We start from the raw sequence: 13,388 nt of genomic DNA, 5'->3' as shown, positions 1-13,388 counted from the left end.
AACAAAAGTGCTTGTGTTTGCTAATTTGTGGCCGGGTATTAGACGCGCGGTTCACTACCAACAAAACAGCCAAGCCACAGGCTGTGTGAGAGATTGGATGTTCAAGTATGGAACTTGTAACTCATTCCTTGCACAGAATGAACAATATGTGATTTACAGTGGATAAACAGCATCGAACAAGGGTTCATGCCGATCTTGTACACTAAAAAGTAAATCCCATACGGAGTCCGCGGATAACAAGTTCGAATTGCCATGTACAAACCGGATGTGGACGGAAGACTAACCAAGTAATCTCTGGTTCGGTTATATCTCCGGACGAATCAAGTTGAGTTGTTGGCCAAAATAGCATCAATATCACAGTCTTTTAATATACATAACGTTATCGACTCATAATATATTTTTTAATTCAGGGTCTTGTAAACCGCTCAACGTTGTATTTTGCCACAGAAATCTGCAAATGCAATGTAATGCTGTAGAGTTATTTTTCTCGAGCCGCATATGCCAAGGATACCTTCACAGCCAATCCCGCCTCGCTGGGCTGAAAGCCACTTCCTTGGAAATCTCCCTGTAAGGATAAAAGTATGTAGAGTTACAGTGAAGAGAGAAAAATGATCTGGTTGTGGCGCTGCCTCTCCAGCCCGCAACTGCAGGGCTATGTCTCTGATCAAAATGAGATGTGAGTTCGTTACTCCTCGTTTGCAAATCCGATCCCGAAGCGTTTCGGTAGACGCCCATATCGTCATTTGCGTACGTACATGCTCCCTCACCTTTTGAGCCTCCTCCAGTCCTGTCTAGGGAATGACAGGGACAGCGGGACCGAAGGAGAACCTCGGCTACCCCCATTCGTCGGCTAGTCTCGAATGATTGTCACAACCTTGCCTTAAAGGAGACAATATCCCGGGGACAAGTGTTTGAGGGACCCTAGACATGACAGGGCGGAAGTACGGGTGTAGAAGAGAGAAAAGGTCATTGAAACACCTTGTTGTTAATATCTGAATGTAACAATGACACCTTTGCTATAAACGAGCCTCGATTGGAAAATGTTACCCGTAGACATTCAGTGGACCATTAATAGGGTGTCTGTCGAATCGGTTACATTATTAAAAAGTCCATCCCATGCATAAAGGGTCCCCCATTTTTGTCTCTGTCAATCATCCCTGACCCATAGGGCACACTAAAGTAGTTCACTATCGAGATCTACGCCCGCTATCGCACGGGAAGGAGGAATAAGGTGTGGTGTTGGGTTCTGCTGCGCCTCCTTCAGTCGTCATCCACCTACTCGTCGTACTCTGTGCAGTTACTGTGCTGCAATCTTCTTCTACAGTGCTATAATAGTCTCGTCACTGGTCATCTAGCGGTAACTCTGGTCGTTCCATTTGTGGAATGGACTCATTCCTGAAACCCAAGTCGGTGCGACAAGGCCATGGTCATGGCCCAGGCCAGCAAAATCAAGGTGCTGACACCTCGCAGGGACTTGCCGCTCGGCAGTTGAGGGGCATGGTGTCTGATTGGATCGCTATGTACTGCGCAGCACTGCACAGTGATCGCCTTGCCTTGTTCTGATACGAAAAGTTCCCTCCCGTTGACAGGCCGTCGTATTCTCTGCTGCTACTGTACAGCCTGGTCAATTATCCGGAACGGCAGTAAAGCGTCAACGGCAATGCAGTTCACTGCAACGTCGTTGGGAGCAGGCGACCAGGGCGACCAGGGATGTACCCGGATGGAAAAGCAACCTAACAAGAAGAGGGGACCAGCACACAGGGCTGAAGATAGCGACGGGGACTTGACGAACTAGTTTACGATTCAAGAACGTGGCAGTATGGATCTTGGAGGAGATGGTGCTTTGGGCTAACAGAACAAGACGAGGCGCCATGCTGGGAACCTTTTTGTTTTGCGTATAGTAATCTGAGCGACATATTGTAAATATAGAAAAGTGTACAAACCTTAACAAGCAACAGCAATAACAAAAATACCATGCAGATAGAAATCCACTCTCCGAGCAACGGTTGAACAGTGGATTTTTTTTCTCCAGGATTTCCTGGCTGGGATAATCGTAAGAACCAACAGTGACCAAGCATCTGCGACGGAAGATGCCATGGCGGTTGGGTTTTGATGTCCGCGCGTCAGTCTTTTTGGACAAGATTTACCGAAGATTTACGGCCAGGGGGACAAAACGCCATTGTGCCGAACTGACTTCCTTTTTAGTGATAGAGCCCGAGAGTATTGAGAGCTAAAGATGGACGGTTGATGAATCTGTGTGAGACTGACTGACTGTCGGAGAGTGGGAGAGTCCCGGGAATGGTAGACATCAGTCCAGACAAAATGGCTGAGCAAAATGACGACGACAATGACGAGTAACGATCAATTCTGCAGTGTTGAGAGGCGTTGTGTGATGGCGATGAGGATAGAAGATGGCATGGAAGCACAAAAGAAGCAGGTACTGAACTGCCGAATACCTTGTCCGAGCCCTCGAGGTGTGAAAGAGTAGTACACCACCAGGTGTGGCACAAGCCGGTAACGTCGGTAGTCTAGTCTGGTCTTGGTCTTGTCAAGCGTTGAAAATCAGTCACACCCTCTCCCCTCATCCATTTCCAGTTGTCGGGGTCTTGGACGTTACCGAGAGCCTTGGTTTCTCTCACGTATGTAATGATTCCGCCGTGGGTCGAAAACAAAAAAAAAAGGCTGACTTCATTTCCTTTCTCATACAAGTACATGCTGTACCGTATAAAATTAGTGGGCTTTGACGTCTGGAAAAAGTCGATCATGACCAGATTCGACACAGACATGATGCACCGAGCTCTCTTCTCCACATTCGGCAGATGCATGTAATTATGTTTGAGTGGATTGTAACGTTGCCTCTTTGTTTTTCGATATGAGATATTGATGATAATAAATAAAAGATAGTAAATAACAAGTTGTTAAATGACGTCTGTAGAGTAGGATTAGTATGTGAGAGAAACATCATCAAACAACCCTAAGACGAACAAGGCAATTCAAACCAAATGCCAAGACCGGGCTGCAGCTTTCTCATCTTGTCCATGGTAGGGCTGAGAAAAGCTGGAGCAATGAACAGAAGGAAGGAAAGACACGCACACACACACACACCACCTTCCTGCCCACGCTAGTTACGCCATCTCATTTTCACTTTTTGGAGAAGGAACGCCCCCGCCGAGGCCCGAAAAAAAATGAAAGAGAAAGAGTGTGGCTTGACTTTTGGGAAAGCCACTTGCCGAAGTAAGCCCACTTAGGCTAGAACCTAAATTCTCTTGTCTCATCTGTCGGCACGAGTCCACGAGTCACGATACAGAACGAGGTCGAGGCCTGTAGGGCTTAGCCTGTTGGATGTACTGAAAGTAGGCTAGTTCACTTTTACCGCCAATTTACCCTGTGTGTCTTTTCATGTGCAAGTGAAGTGCCGGGTTGGTAATCATGGTGTAATCCAGATTCCATGCTGTGAACCAAAACACGAGATCACTCATCAGGATGAGTGACGAAATGACTCCATTTTGACGTGTACCCGACAGGTTGGTTTCACTCTCCCTGTAAGGCCATCACCGCCGAGGCCACCACAAGAGAAGCCAAGCTAAAGTCGGTTCATACATAGTACAAGTGTCGTATCGTAGTCGCGTGCAAGGGACACTAAGTGGGATCCGTCCGTGACAAAGCGGAATCAGGATCCTGGAGGAGCAACATGCTATGCTGAAACCAGTAGTACTACCAGCAGTTAGCTGCTCCGTCCCCTAGGTCTAGGTCTAGGCGCTAGGTAGGCAACTGAATTAACTGGTTCACGTTTCGGCGCTCGCTCAGCGGGCGGACCTCTCCGGGTCTGGGGTTGATACTTTAGTAACAAATAGATCAAAACCTCAACTGAATTCAACTGAGATCTGGCATTTCTTTGAGTAATCCTCCCTGTGCCAAGAGTCATGTGGCCCGCTCGCTAAGAAACATAGAGGTTGATAAAGGATCGAAGGATCTATCTAAGCTCTACTAGCTAGGGTTGGAAGCTTCTTGACAGCAGCGCCACAGGCTCGGTCCTCGTAAACCTACCAAACAAATTGACATGATTTACATGAGCTAGCCTAAGTTTTGACACTGACGCACGTCGCTCAAATTGCCTGTTCTTAACTTCACCATCTCTCCCTTACCTTTCAATCGGGCGATGCCTATTGAGGGCGATGTGCTTCAAAGAGGGTCCGCCTGAAAAGGATCCTGGCTAGATAGAGTCCCTAGTGGTAGCTGATTCCTTCATGTCCGCTGGGACGCGCGGGGTCAACTTCTCATCACTGTAATGTACTGTGTTGAGAAAGTTACAGAGGTAATCGTCCGAGAACGGCTGTGAGAATCGTGCGTTATTTCCGATGGTGACATATCACTCGAAAATTAAAACCCGCAAGAGATTCTCATCTCAATCCAGTGAGGAAGAAACAGCGACACCGCAATGTCATAGCGGCTTACTTACTATCGCTGTGTTTGGCAGGTTGCACGAGTTATGGGGCTAAACAAAAGAATAGTGAACATTGTTGCAAACATCCATAGTTTCATTTGATGCTGATCATTTGAATCAGAATATTCGAGTCATAATAGTACTCACTGTTTATCTGATGAGTATGGCCAAGTCTTGGCTCAGGGTATCAGAAAATTTGACCGCTGGAAGCATAAGAGACGAAATTAGTAGGTCACTTTATGCTCCTTAGACTATAGTTCTTAGACTATTTATTTTTATACCCTAAGACTTAGGAGGCCATTTTTTCTGTTATCCAGTAGTCTTGGAAGATACGCGTACCAAGGAATGAGAAATGAAGATGCCACACTCACCGCTGAGCCTCATTTCTTGTCTGGGTTAACCAAGTTAAAATTCCTTGGCATTTCTCAGCCTGGAATGCTTCAAACGACAATTGGATAAAAAAGTTTCCCCTCAGAGTCAAAAGACCGTGACCGTTTAACCTATCACCCCCCAAATTGAGTTTCGGGTGGCGCGTGGGTAAGGGGAAAAAGAAAAGAAGTCCCTAGGAGGGGAAATCACAAGAGCATGTCGCAGCCACGAGGTTGGATGACGAGGCGGCATAGACAAGGGAATGATGATGTATGGTGATTTCCAAGCCACGATATTCGTATCTCCATGGCGAAATAATGCCCAAGGTTGAATATCTATACTTGGCTTTCTATTACAATTGCCGCTGTGGAATGTATGCATCCCGCAAGGCTTGGAAATGATAACCGGCCGAGGGTCGGCCTGTTTGTGTTGGTGGTGGTAGTAATTGTAGCCCTGCTACCCTGTTGTTGGAGAAAATAGAAGGTCGTTTGTTGGTTGTTGGTGGGTTCCAGATAGGAATAGCAGCGGGAAGGCGGACGGGAAGTGCACGAGTTTAACCAGTGAGAGTTGCAGTTGAAAGGAAGCGGGAACGGAAGCAAAAAAGAAGCAAGCAAGGACAGGGAAGAAGCCTGTTTGACCAAAGGAGAGAAAAGTGCCTCGAGAGAGAAAGGCATTCTCATGCAGCTTGTCGCAAGCGTTGACTACTAACTGACAGGTAAATCCTACAGAAGGATCAGACGAATTTAGACGACGTTATTAGTGGCCTGTTCATTTGTTTGTTTGTCTGCATTAGGTGAGCAGACTGCAGACTGAAGGATCGTGACTATAGCCCTAGCTAGTGTCTTGTGTCAAAAAAGGTGAGGTGAGGTAAGGCAAGCCAAGGCAAAACCCCCAGACAAGGTGAGATGCTGTCAGTACCTCGACCAACATCCAAGATCTCGTACCCTTAGAGTTACACCCTCGACAAGCCAACGTCCTGTAAGCTGCCCTACACCCCCTCCCCGCGAGACTAACCCCCCAGACCAAAAAGAAAGACTCTCCGTTTCCGCCTACACACCCCTGTACCCACACAGACTCAGACAGCCCTCCAGGGCAGAGCGCAGGGCTACAGGGCAGGCTGAAGTGGTCGGCCGAGCAAGGACATCGGATCCCCCCAAATACAATGTCAAGCAGCCCCATCTCGTGGAGTCAAGACAAGACAAAAAAGCAAACCCCGTAGTGCAGGACAAGGACTGACTTTTGTTCATGCTCAGGAGCAAGAGCACCTCACCGGAGCCATAGCAGGGGTTATGTCCTCCTCCTAACTGGTGGATGTCCCCTGTAGCAGCAACATGCGGACCTAACAGCGGGATTGATGCCGCACCCCCTCTGGCATTCTGGTCTGTTGCTATTGATGTGGCTTTCAATCTATTCTGTTATTCCTATGGAACTGTCTGCCAGAGGTAAGCAGAAAATGCGAGACAGACTAGCCAGGCTCTGCAAGATCCGAGGATTTCCACATTGGATGGGTATTGAGTGTAATACGGGGTTTTATGTAAGAGCGAGCGAGACAAAGTGGAGAGGTATCTAGCAGAAAGAGATGCATCATGATCTTGAAAGATGGAACTTTGGGACTGACTGACATGTATGTATGTAACACATGCACTTTGCTTGACTTGCTTGAGATAGAGAGACAAGAATACCGTGCCATGCCGCTTCACATTAACCTGCCATCTGTGCCCCAATATAATAACTGTCCCCGTTGAGAACACTGATGTGATGTTACCTACGGATACAAGGGACGGACGGATATACAAACTCCATCTGGTGACAACCCCAAGTTCGATAACATTTGTCTCTGGGCTGTCTCTTGGTTTTGTCTTTTTTAGCTGGGCCTTGCTCACATACACACCCCTACGAGGTTTACTGTGTCGGCAGATGCTCACCCCCCCTAGTCAGTTATGACTGACAACTTTTCTCCTCAGTGAGTTTTTATCTTGTTCAGCTTCCTTCTTGCACCCATCTTATTACTCTTTTGGATAATAATCACAATTAAAAAAAAAAAAAAAAAACATCACAAGACATTACATTTCTCTGTCATTCTTTCTCTTAACCGCCACATTTCTTGTTTGCCTTGTCTCGGTCCCCGGAGCTGGTCCTGTCCAGTCCAAGGTTATTGCCTGTTCCTTTCCCTTCCCACTCCCGTCTTCGTCTTCAGCCCTTAGGTTTCCCCCCCTTCTAGCGGGGCCCCCCCTAAGTTCCACCCCCGTAGGGCGTAGGTGCAGTCTTTACAAGGGGTCCCAGCACGCTTGCCGAAGTCAGGAACAGAGGGTGTGACAGGGCAAAAGTTCAGTCCAGTCGAGCGTCAACGTCAACATCGCTGTCGGTTCATTAACCTGAGGGTCAATTGAACTGAAGTCAACTGAACTTTAACCGCCCTTGCTCCCACCTTCCCCTTCTCATCTGGATTCTTTTTTACATCACATCCTCGCACTTCCAATTATTTTAATCGTTTCTTCAATCCCATCTTTCTTCGATTTTTACTTTCTCGGCCAATTCTCAATTTTTTTATTGGCCTTTCCAAAATACCCCCAAGACTCCAATCAAATACGACATTGACTTTCACCCCCGACAAGCTCTGTCATTCGTCCAACTTTCTGCCCCAGCCAGCTGCACCAGCATAGCAATCTTCGGTGCTGCCGAGAAGCCATCATCGCCACAACACCGCACAACCACCCCCGTACCTTTGCCCTATCACCACCCGACATTTCGGAACCGAATTGAGAATCGAATTGAACAAAAGGAGGCGACCTCTAAAAATAAAGAATAGCAAACTTAGTCAATCGGGAAACGACTTACGTCCGTCGATTTCATGACGGAATAGTCTCGGTCCTATGTCATCCTAGGTCCAACCTCGCCAAACTTCAGCTGCCATTGCTTTGCCTCTTGCTTCATCTTCAGCTCGAGTTGTCACAACTGCCAAGCTAAACAACATGGCCTTTCCTCCCCAATATAGAGAGCCCGCTCCGGCTCTCCCGAGCATTATAGTCCCTACTTCAGGTGACCGACATAGAGCGAACCAACACCACGATTCGCCTTTTAGTAGAAGTCTTGCCATGTCAATACCTGGCATGCAAAGAGACGACGTTCCTCCACCACTACCTCCTCCCAAATACCCCGGCTACGATCAACCTAGCGCTTTGGCGGAGAATATGAGAGAGAAGCGGGAATACGCCCAAGGTTCTTTCGCAAGTGGTTACGGAAGCATGAACTCATCATTTCACGAAGACCGTCCAAGTTACCAACGGAGAAGCAACACCAGCGAGCGAGATGAGGGTTATGCCAGTTACTCATCAACTGACAGGTAAGGGCTACCGTGCATTGAGCATTGGTTCAGCTCAGGCCTCCAATGGCTTGACTAAGACGTTGGTTCAACGAGACTAACAAGATCCACAGGTCCCGCGAATCCGTTCCCACAGGCTTTGGCCGCCTCCACAACCACTACCAGTTCCAATCCCCAGCTGATGTCGATGGTGATACCCTCAAGAAGAAGCTTAACCAGACCCGACCGTTAGAAAAGACACCACCTCGATCTCTTCTCAGTGCTTCGGCGAACGACGTCCTTTCCCGAAGGCCTCCTGCAGAAGGACGATTCCCGCCAGCACTTAGTGTGCCTGTGCAACTCCCCATTCACTCCCGTGGCATACTAGCTTCTCCCGCAAGGCTTACCGATACACCAATCCACTCTGCCATTTCTCCCCGAAGCACACCCTTTTACCATGGAGACCGATCACCGAATGATAGCTCCGATATCGATCGTTCACCCCGAGTACGATCAAAGAGGAACAACAGCGATGATGCGACCTCAACAAACTCCAGTTATGATTTCAACGGAGCAGAGGATATGGAAATGGAAGATGGCCAATCATTGAAGAGACTACATATTGACGATGCCTATGTTCCTGGCGGTCAGAAGAGAAGGGCTGCTAGTCCCAACGATGAGCATCTTCTTGGTATGCCCCGACGTACATCTCCTACAGGTCGTTTCACCAGTCTTCCTCGGGGTGCTACAATGCCTTCAGTACCGACATCGCGATCCAACTCGTACATCTCAACGATGTCCATGTCAATGCACCCCGCTGGCATTGCAACAGTCAACTCTTACGGCCGACGCTCACCTGTGGGCCCTTCCCCCGGTGGCATCTCACCTACATCTTGCAGCTCGCCTTATACAGCCCCCGTCTCCCTCAACCCAAGCCCTCGAACTTCCATCTCTGGCCGGGGGTCCATTCACTCTAGGACTGTCTCAACCGCAAGCACACGCAAGATTACTGAAGTACAGAAGCCGGGCGGATCCAAGGTCCAAGGCTTTTTCATGTGCGAGTGTTGCCCCAAGAAGCCCAAGAGGTTCGAGACGGCTGAGGAACTCAAGTAAGCTAAATCTCATTTACATCTCCACAGACCCACTCTTGAGGCTATATGTGTCTGTACTCAATGCTGACTGATAACTAGTGCTCACGAGGCTGAAAAGCAATACGAGTGTTCATTCTGCGGCAACCGCTTCAAGAACAAGAACGAGGCAGAGCGCCACCAAAATTCGCTTCATGTGCGCCGCCATTCATGGTCATGCTCAGCTCTTTCTGGATACGACAGGGCTTTTCACGATTCTACTAACCGACCTGGCGAAGCTGATACCTGTGGCTACTGCGGCGATGAATTCACACGATCTGGACGCGGCCCTGGTACTGGTGCCTTGAACGGTGGTAATGCGCCTCGACACGCTACTGAACAGGACTGGGATGAACGAATTAGGCATCTGCAAGAGGTGCACAAGTTCCGAGAGTGCAACTCGTCTAAAAAGTTCTTCCGAGCGGATCACTTCAGACAGCATCTCAAGCATAGCCACGCGGGCACAAGTGGAAAGTGGACCAACATGCTGGAGAATGCCTGCATGCTTGAGGAAGACCCAACACCTCGGTAAATGCATCATCCGACCCCGAAGCACTGCAACGCACAGGCTTTGTCTGCCCATCCCAGCAAAGACGACATACAAGTCGGCCGCCAAGATGACGAGTCAAGGCCAAGTGTTTTGTGGGTGTTGACGATTCTAGATGGGCTGAGGATCAGGCGGATGAGGGCGGGGTACCAAAGGGAAATCGCCGGTACCAAGAAGGATCAGTGGGGTCTGTTTCTCAGGATATTTTCTATTGGAAGATCAACCTCTGTCAAGAAAGTGATCTGCGTGCTGCAATCAGCATACCACTCAAAGGTCTGGAAAACAACAAGCCAGCGTCAATTTGTGCAACGCCAACCGCCCGCAACAAGATGAACAGCCCATCCAAACAGCGACTTTGCAATGGCGAGGCATACGACAGACGCGGAGAAAACTCTGTATCGCGTGGGCGGATTGCCGCATGATGCAGATGCGGCAAGTCCAAAACGAATCAAGGTGCCGCTTTACTGCGTCCGTTGATCGCTCGGATCAATTGGTGCTTCCGCGCGCATTTTCAATGCGGTTATCCGTCCTAGCCTGGCTGCCTCTCAGGGCTGAAGCACTAATGTGGCGTGGCAGTGCTGTCGGAAGGGAGGGACAACAGATAGACACCAATACTACCTTGGCATGTCCCTCATTGCATCTCCAAAATTTACAGCACTGTTTGATCTCCCAAGCGACATGAAACTCAACAATCTTTCAGCTTGGCGCCACACTTGGCACTCGACGCGATTACTATGTATAGTGTTGGGCTCATTTCAACCCCTCCCCCGGTCCGACATGCGAGAATGAATTTGACGATGAAATATATAAAAAAAACCAAGGTAGCGACACCCAATTTGACCAGACGCATCGCCCGGGGCCATGCATTCTGTGGAGGCGCTACTTTCTTACTGGGCTTGACATCCCTGCCAGGGAAACCAGCTACACGACTGCCGGAATTTGGCAAAAGGAGTACATACAGGAGATTCATGGCAGAGGAGAGAAAAAAGGCCTGGCGTTGTTTCTTTATGGGTTAGCCATTTTTGTGCTATCCCTGACAAAGTGAGGAGGGGTTCACTTCGTATACTACATATTAGCTGACACAGCTTGATGCTGAATGTCTCGCTTGCATCATCTCATCTATATGGGTAACGGCACAAAAAGGATCACAATCATGGGAAAGGGGTTTATGGGTTTTACGGCGCGATAGGCATTGTTAATTTAAGCGAATACATCAGACTTGACAACTTAGAGATATAGCAGTCTGACAAACACAAAATTGGAATCGATTTAAATACTTGAGTCTCATGAATGTAACTGTGATTGATGCATCTGCCTTGTAAGGGTGAGTGTAACCCTTGAGGGACAAGCCAAGGTTTAGTTGTCGGCACACTTGACATTTGTCAGGCTGAATGAACCGTTGCCTCGGGACTCCATTTCCAGCTGAGCGGAATTGAAAGCGCTAGCTCTAATGTCAAATCATTCGTTCCCATTCAGGTAATTCGTACAACTATTCACGATGTTTTAATTTTTCAGCTAAAGTTCAGCTGGGCTTTTTTTCTCGTTTATCTCACACCACTTTCGCTTCTCTTTCTTTCGGAAATAAGGGATATAAAGTGTTTTTGGGGGTAACTGTTTGAATTGCCTTTTTCAGTTTAGATTGTACTTTGAAGAGCTTGCTTCATTGGTGATAGTGCTGCTTGTGTGGCGTGAAGCTGTGGCGCTGGTGGATGGCGGGGTAGTTTAATTGTGGCGGTTGAAGGAGGGGCAAAAAGTTGAAGGGTCATGAATGATTCACACCGAACGAGATTGAAGCTTAATTTTGGTTTTTTTATGATGAATTTTATGTGAGGGAGTCTACTATACAACAATCTAGGATTGAATACACAGATCTGCATCTTTACCTGACAAGACCTCTGATTCGACAACTTGCGACGACATACAAACTGGCAGAAGACGATTCCACAACCACCAGGGAAGACAAGCGACAGGATCAGGAGGACGACGAGAAACCACAGCAGTGGGAAGAATTCGGTCACAAGTTCCAGCCAGGAGAGCTTGGGTTACTCAAGCAAAGCATTGTTCAAATGGCTCTCAGTAGGATTGATGGTCAGGATGAGCTATTCGTTGGAGGGTGAGTACTTGCGACGCCACACGACTTTACACAAATGCTAACTCATTGACTTCCAGTCTCTGGGCTTTACGCCGCTCCGACTCGCTGACCGATCGTCGCATAACCCACGTCCTATCCCTCGTACCATTCGACATCTCCAGCCTCAAAAACTTCAAAGACGAACCTTGGATCGACTATGGGAAGGACTTTCGTCACCAGCTTATCGATATCGACGATGTGGAGGATGCTGACTTGCTGATTGAGCTACCTAAAGCTGTCAGATTTATCGAGGAAGGTCTTGGCGCGAACTATCTGGAGCGTGCAGATGAAGATGGGGGTGTCGCAATAGAAAAGGGTGAAGAGGATCTTGAGAAGAAGAGGAAGAAGAAGGGTGGTGTTTTTGTTCACTGCGCTGTTGGAAAGTCGAGATCTGTTTCGGCTGTCATTGCGTATCTTCTTCGAAGATACCCAAGCCGTTTTGATCCCAACATTATACCTACTTCGATCTCGGATCCGACTCACGCTACGAATACTCAGACATCAGAGAAGCGTTCAAGGAAAGAAACCGCCCAAGAAGCTGTTCATGCAGCTCTCACGTTTGTCCGCAGAACACGACCCATGGCCGAGCCCAATGAAGGTTTCATGGAGCAGCTCGCTCTATGGTGGGAGATGGAATGTCCCAACGACGTTGAATCACACCCTGTTTACCAGCGCTGGGCTTACAAGCGTGAAATCGACGAGAACCTTGCAGTAGGCCAGGCACCTACAAGGCTCCGCTTCGAGGATGAAGAGACGCAGCCTCAAGATGACTCAGGTCTTAGTCTACGATGTAAGAAGTGCCGTCGCACCCTTGTCACGGCACCGTTTATCATGGAGCATAAACCTTCTGACAAGCAATCCTCTGCGTCTACGTGCCAGCATTACTTTGTCGAGCCATTGAGCTGGATGCGTGGAGTGCTGGAGAAGGGAGAACTGAACGGAAGATTGCTGTGTCCGAATGATAAGTGCGGTGCTGGTGTAGGTCGGTATGATTGGAAGGGTTTCAGGTGTTCGTGCGGTGGATGGGTTACGCCGGCGTTTTCGCTACAGAAAGCGAGGGTGGATGATGTTGTGAAGAGGCCGACGGGCCAGAGTATGGGGATCCGGATGCCGCCCGGTTTAGCTCCGCGGAGCGGTAACTTGTGAGGAACGGGAAACATCACTGCTGTTACAGTACACCCCTTCTTGCTCCGCGTACAAAGCCGATCAACAATGACCTTTTACAAACACATCCGTGACCGGGGCCCGAATGACATGTCCGGGGACCCCACAGGACGCCGAAGTCTTAGCTTATGGGTCCGCCTATCACTCGGGATGCTATACCCTGTCGAGGATATGAATGCTTTGGGAAGCTCTACCTTGTCCAGTTGCATTTGCTTCCTTCGGCAGCATCAGTTGGCGAGCGAACCATTGAGAGACAAGAAGGATCCAAAATTCCAGCGGGGTAGGCAGGTCTAGGGCTTACAGGG

At 48.6% G+C, this 13,388-nt stretch overlaps 2 protein-coding genes across 2 annotated transcripts; both read left to right on the top strand.

The window, feature by feature from the left end:
* Window positions 1-7,785: 7,785 nt before the first annotated feature.
* Window positions 7,786-9,773, top strand: FSST1_006377 (uncharacterized protein; the record flags this gene model as incomplete). The annotated part of the gene is made up of 3 exons (XM_083232740.1): window positions 7,786-8,156; window positions 8,249-9,223; window positions 9,305-9,773. The coding sequence occupies 3 exons, from the start codon at window positions 7,786-7,788 to the stop codon at window positions 9,771-9,773; spliced, it is 1,815 nt and encodes a 604-aa protein (XP_083089807.1).
* A 1,465-nt stretch (window positions 9,774-11,238) lies between these two features.
* FSST1_006376 (uncharacterized protein) lies at window positions 11,239-13,065 on the top strand (the record flags this gene model as incomplete). Its single annotated transcript, XM_083232739.1, has 3 exons — window positions 11,239-11,264; window positions 11,644-11,901; window positions 11,958-13,065. The coding sequence occupies 3 exons, from the start codon at window positions 11,239-11,241 to the stop codon at window positions 13,063-13,065; spliced, it is 1,392 nt and encodes a 463-aa protein (XP_083089806.1).
* Between the last annotated feature and the right edge of the window lie 323 nt (window positions 13,066-13,388).

Source organism: Fusarium sambucinum, chromosome I (genome assembly GCF_050947815.1).
Source record: "Fusarium sambucinum isolate potato_lamoka chromosome I, whole genome shotgun sequence".
Classification (NCBI taxonomy): Eukaryota; Fungi; Ascomycota; class Sordariomycetes; order Hypocreales; family Nectriaceae; genus Fusarium; species Fusarium sambucinum.
The sequence above is the reverse complement of the archived record's forward strand: the minus strand, read 5'-3'. Positions and strand labels throughout refer to the sequence as shown.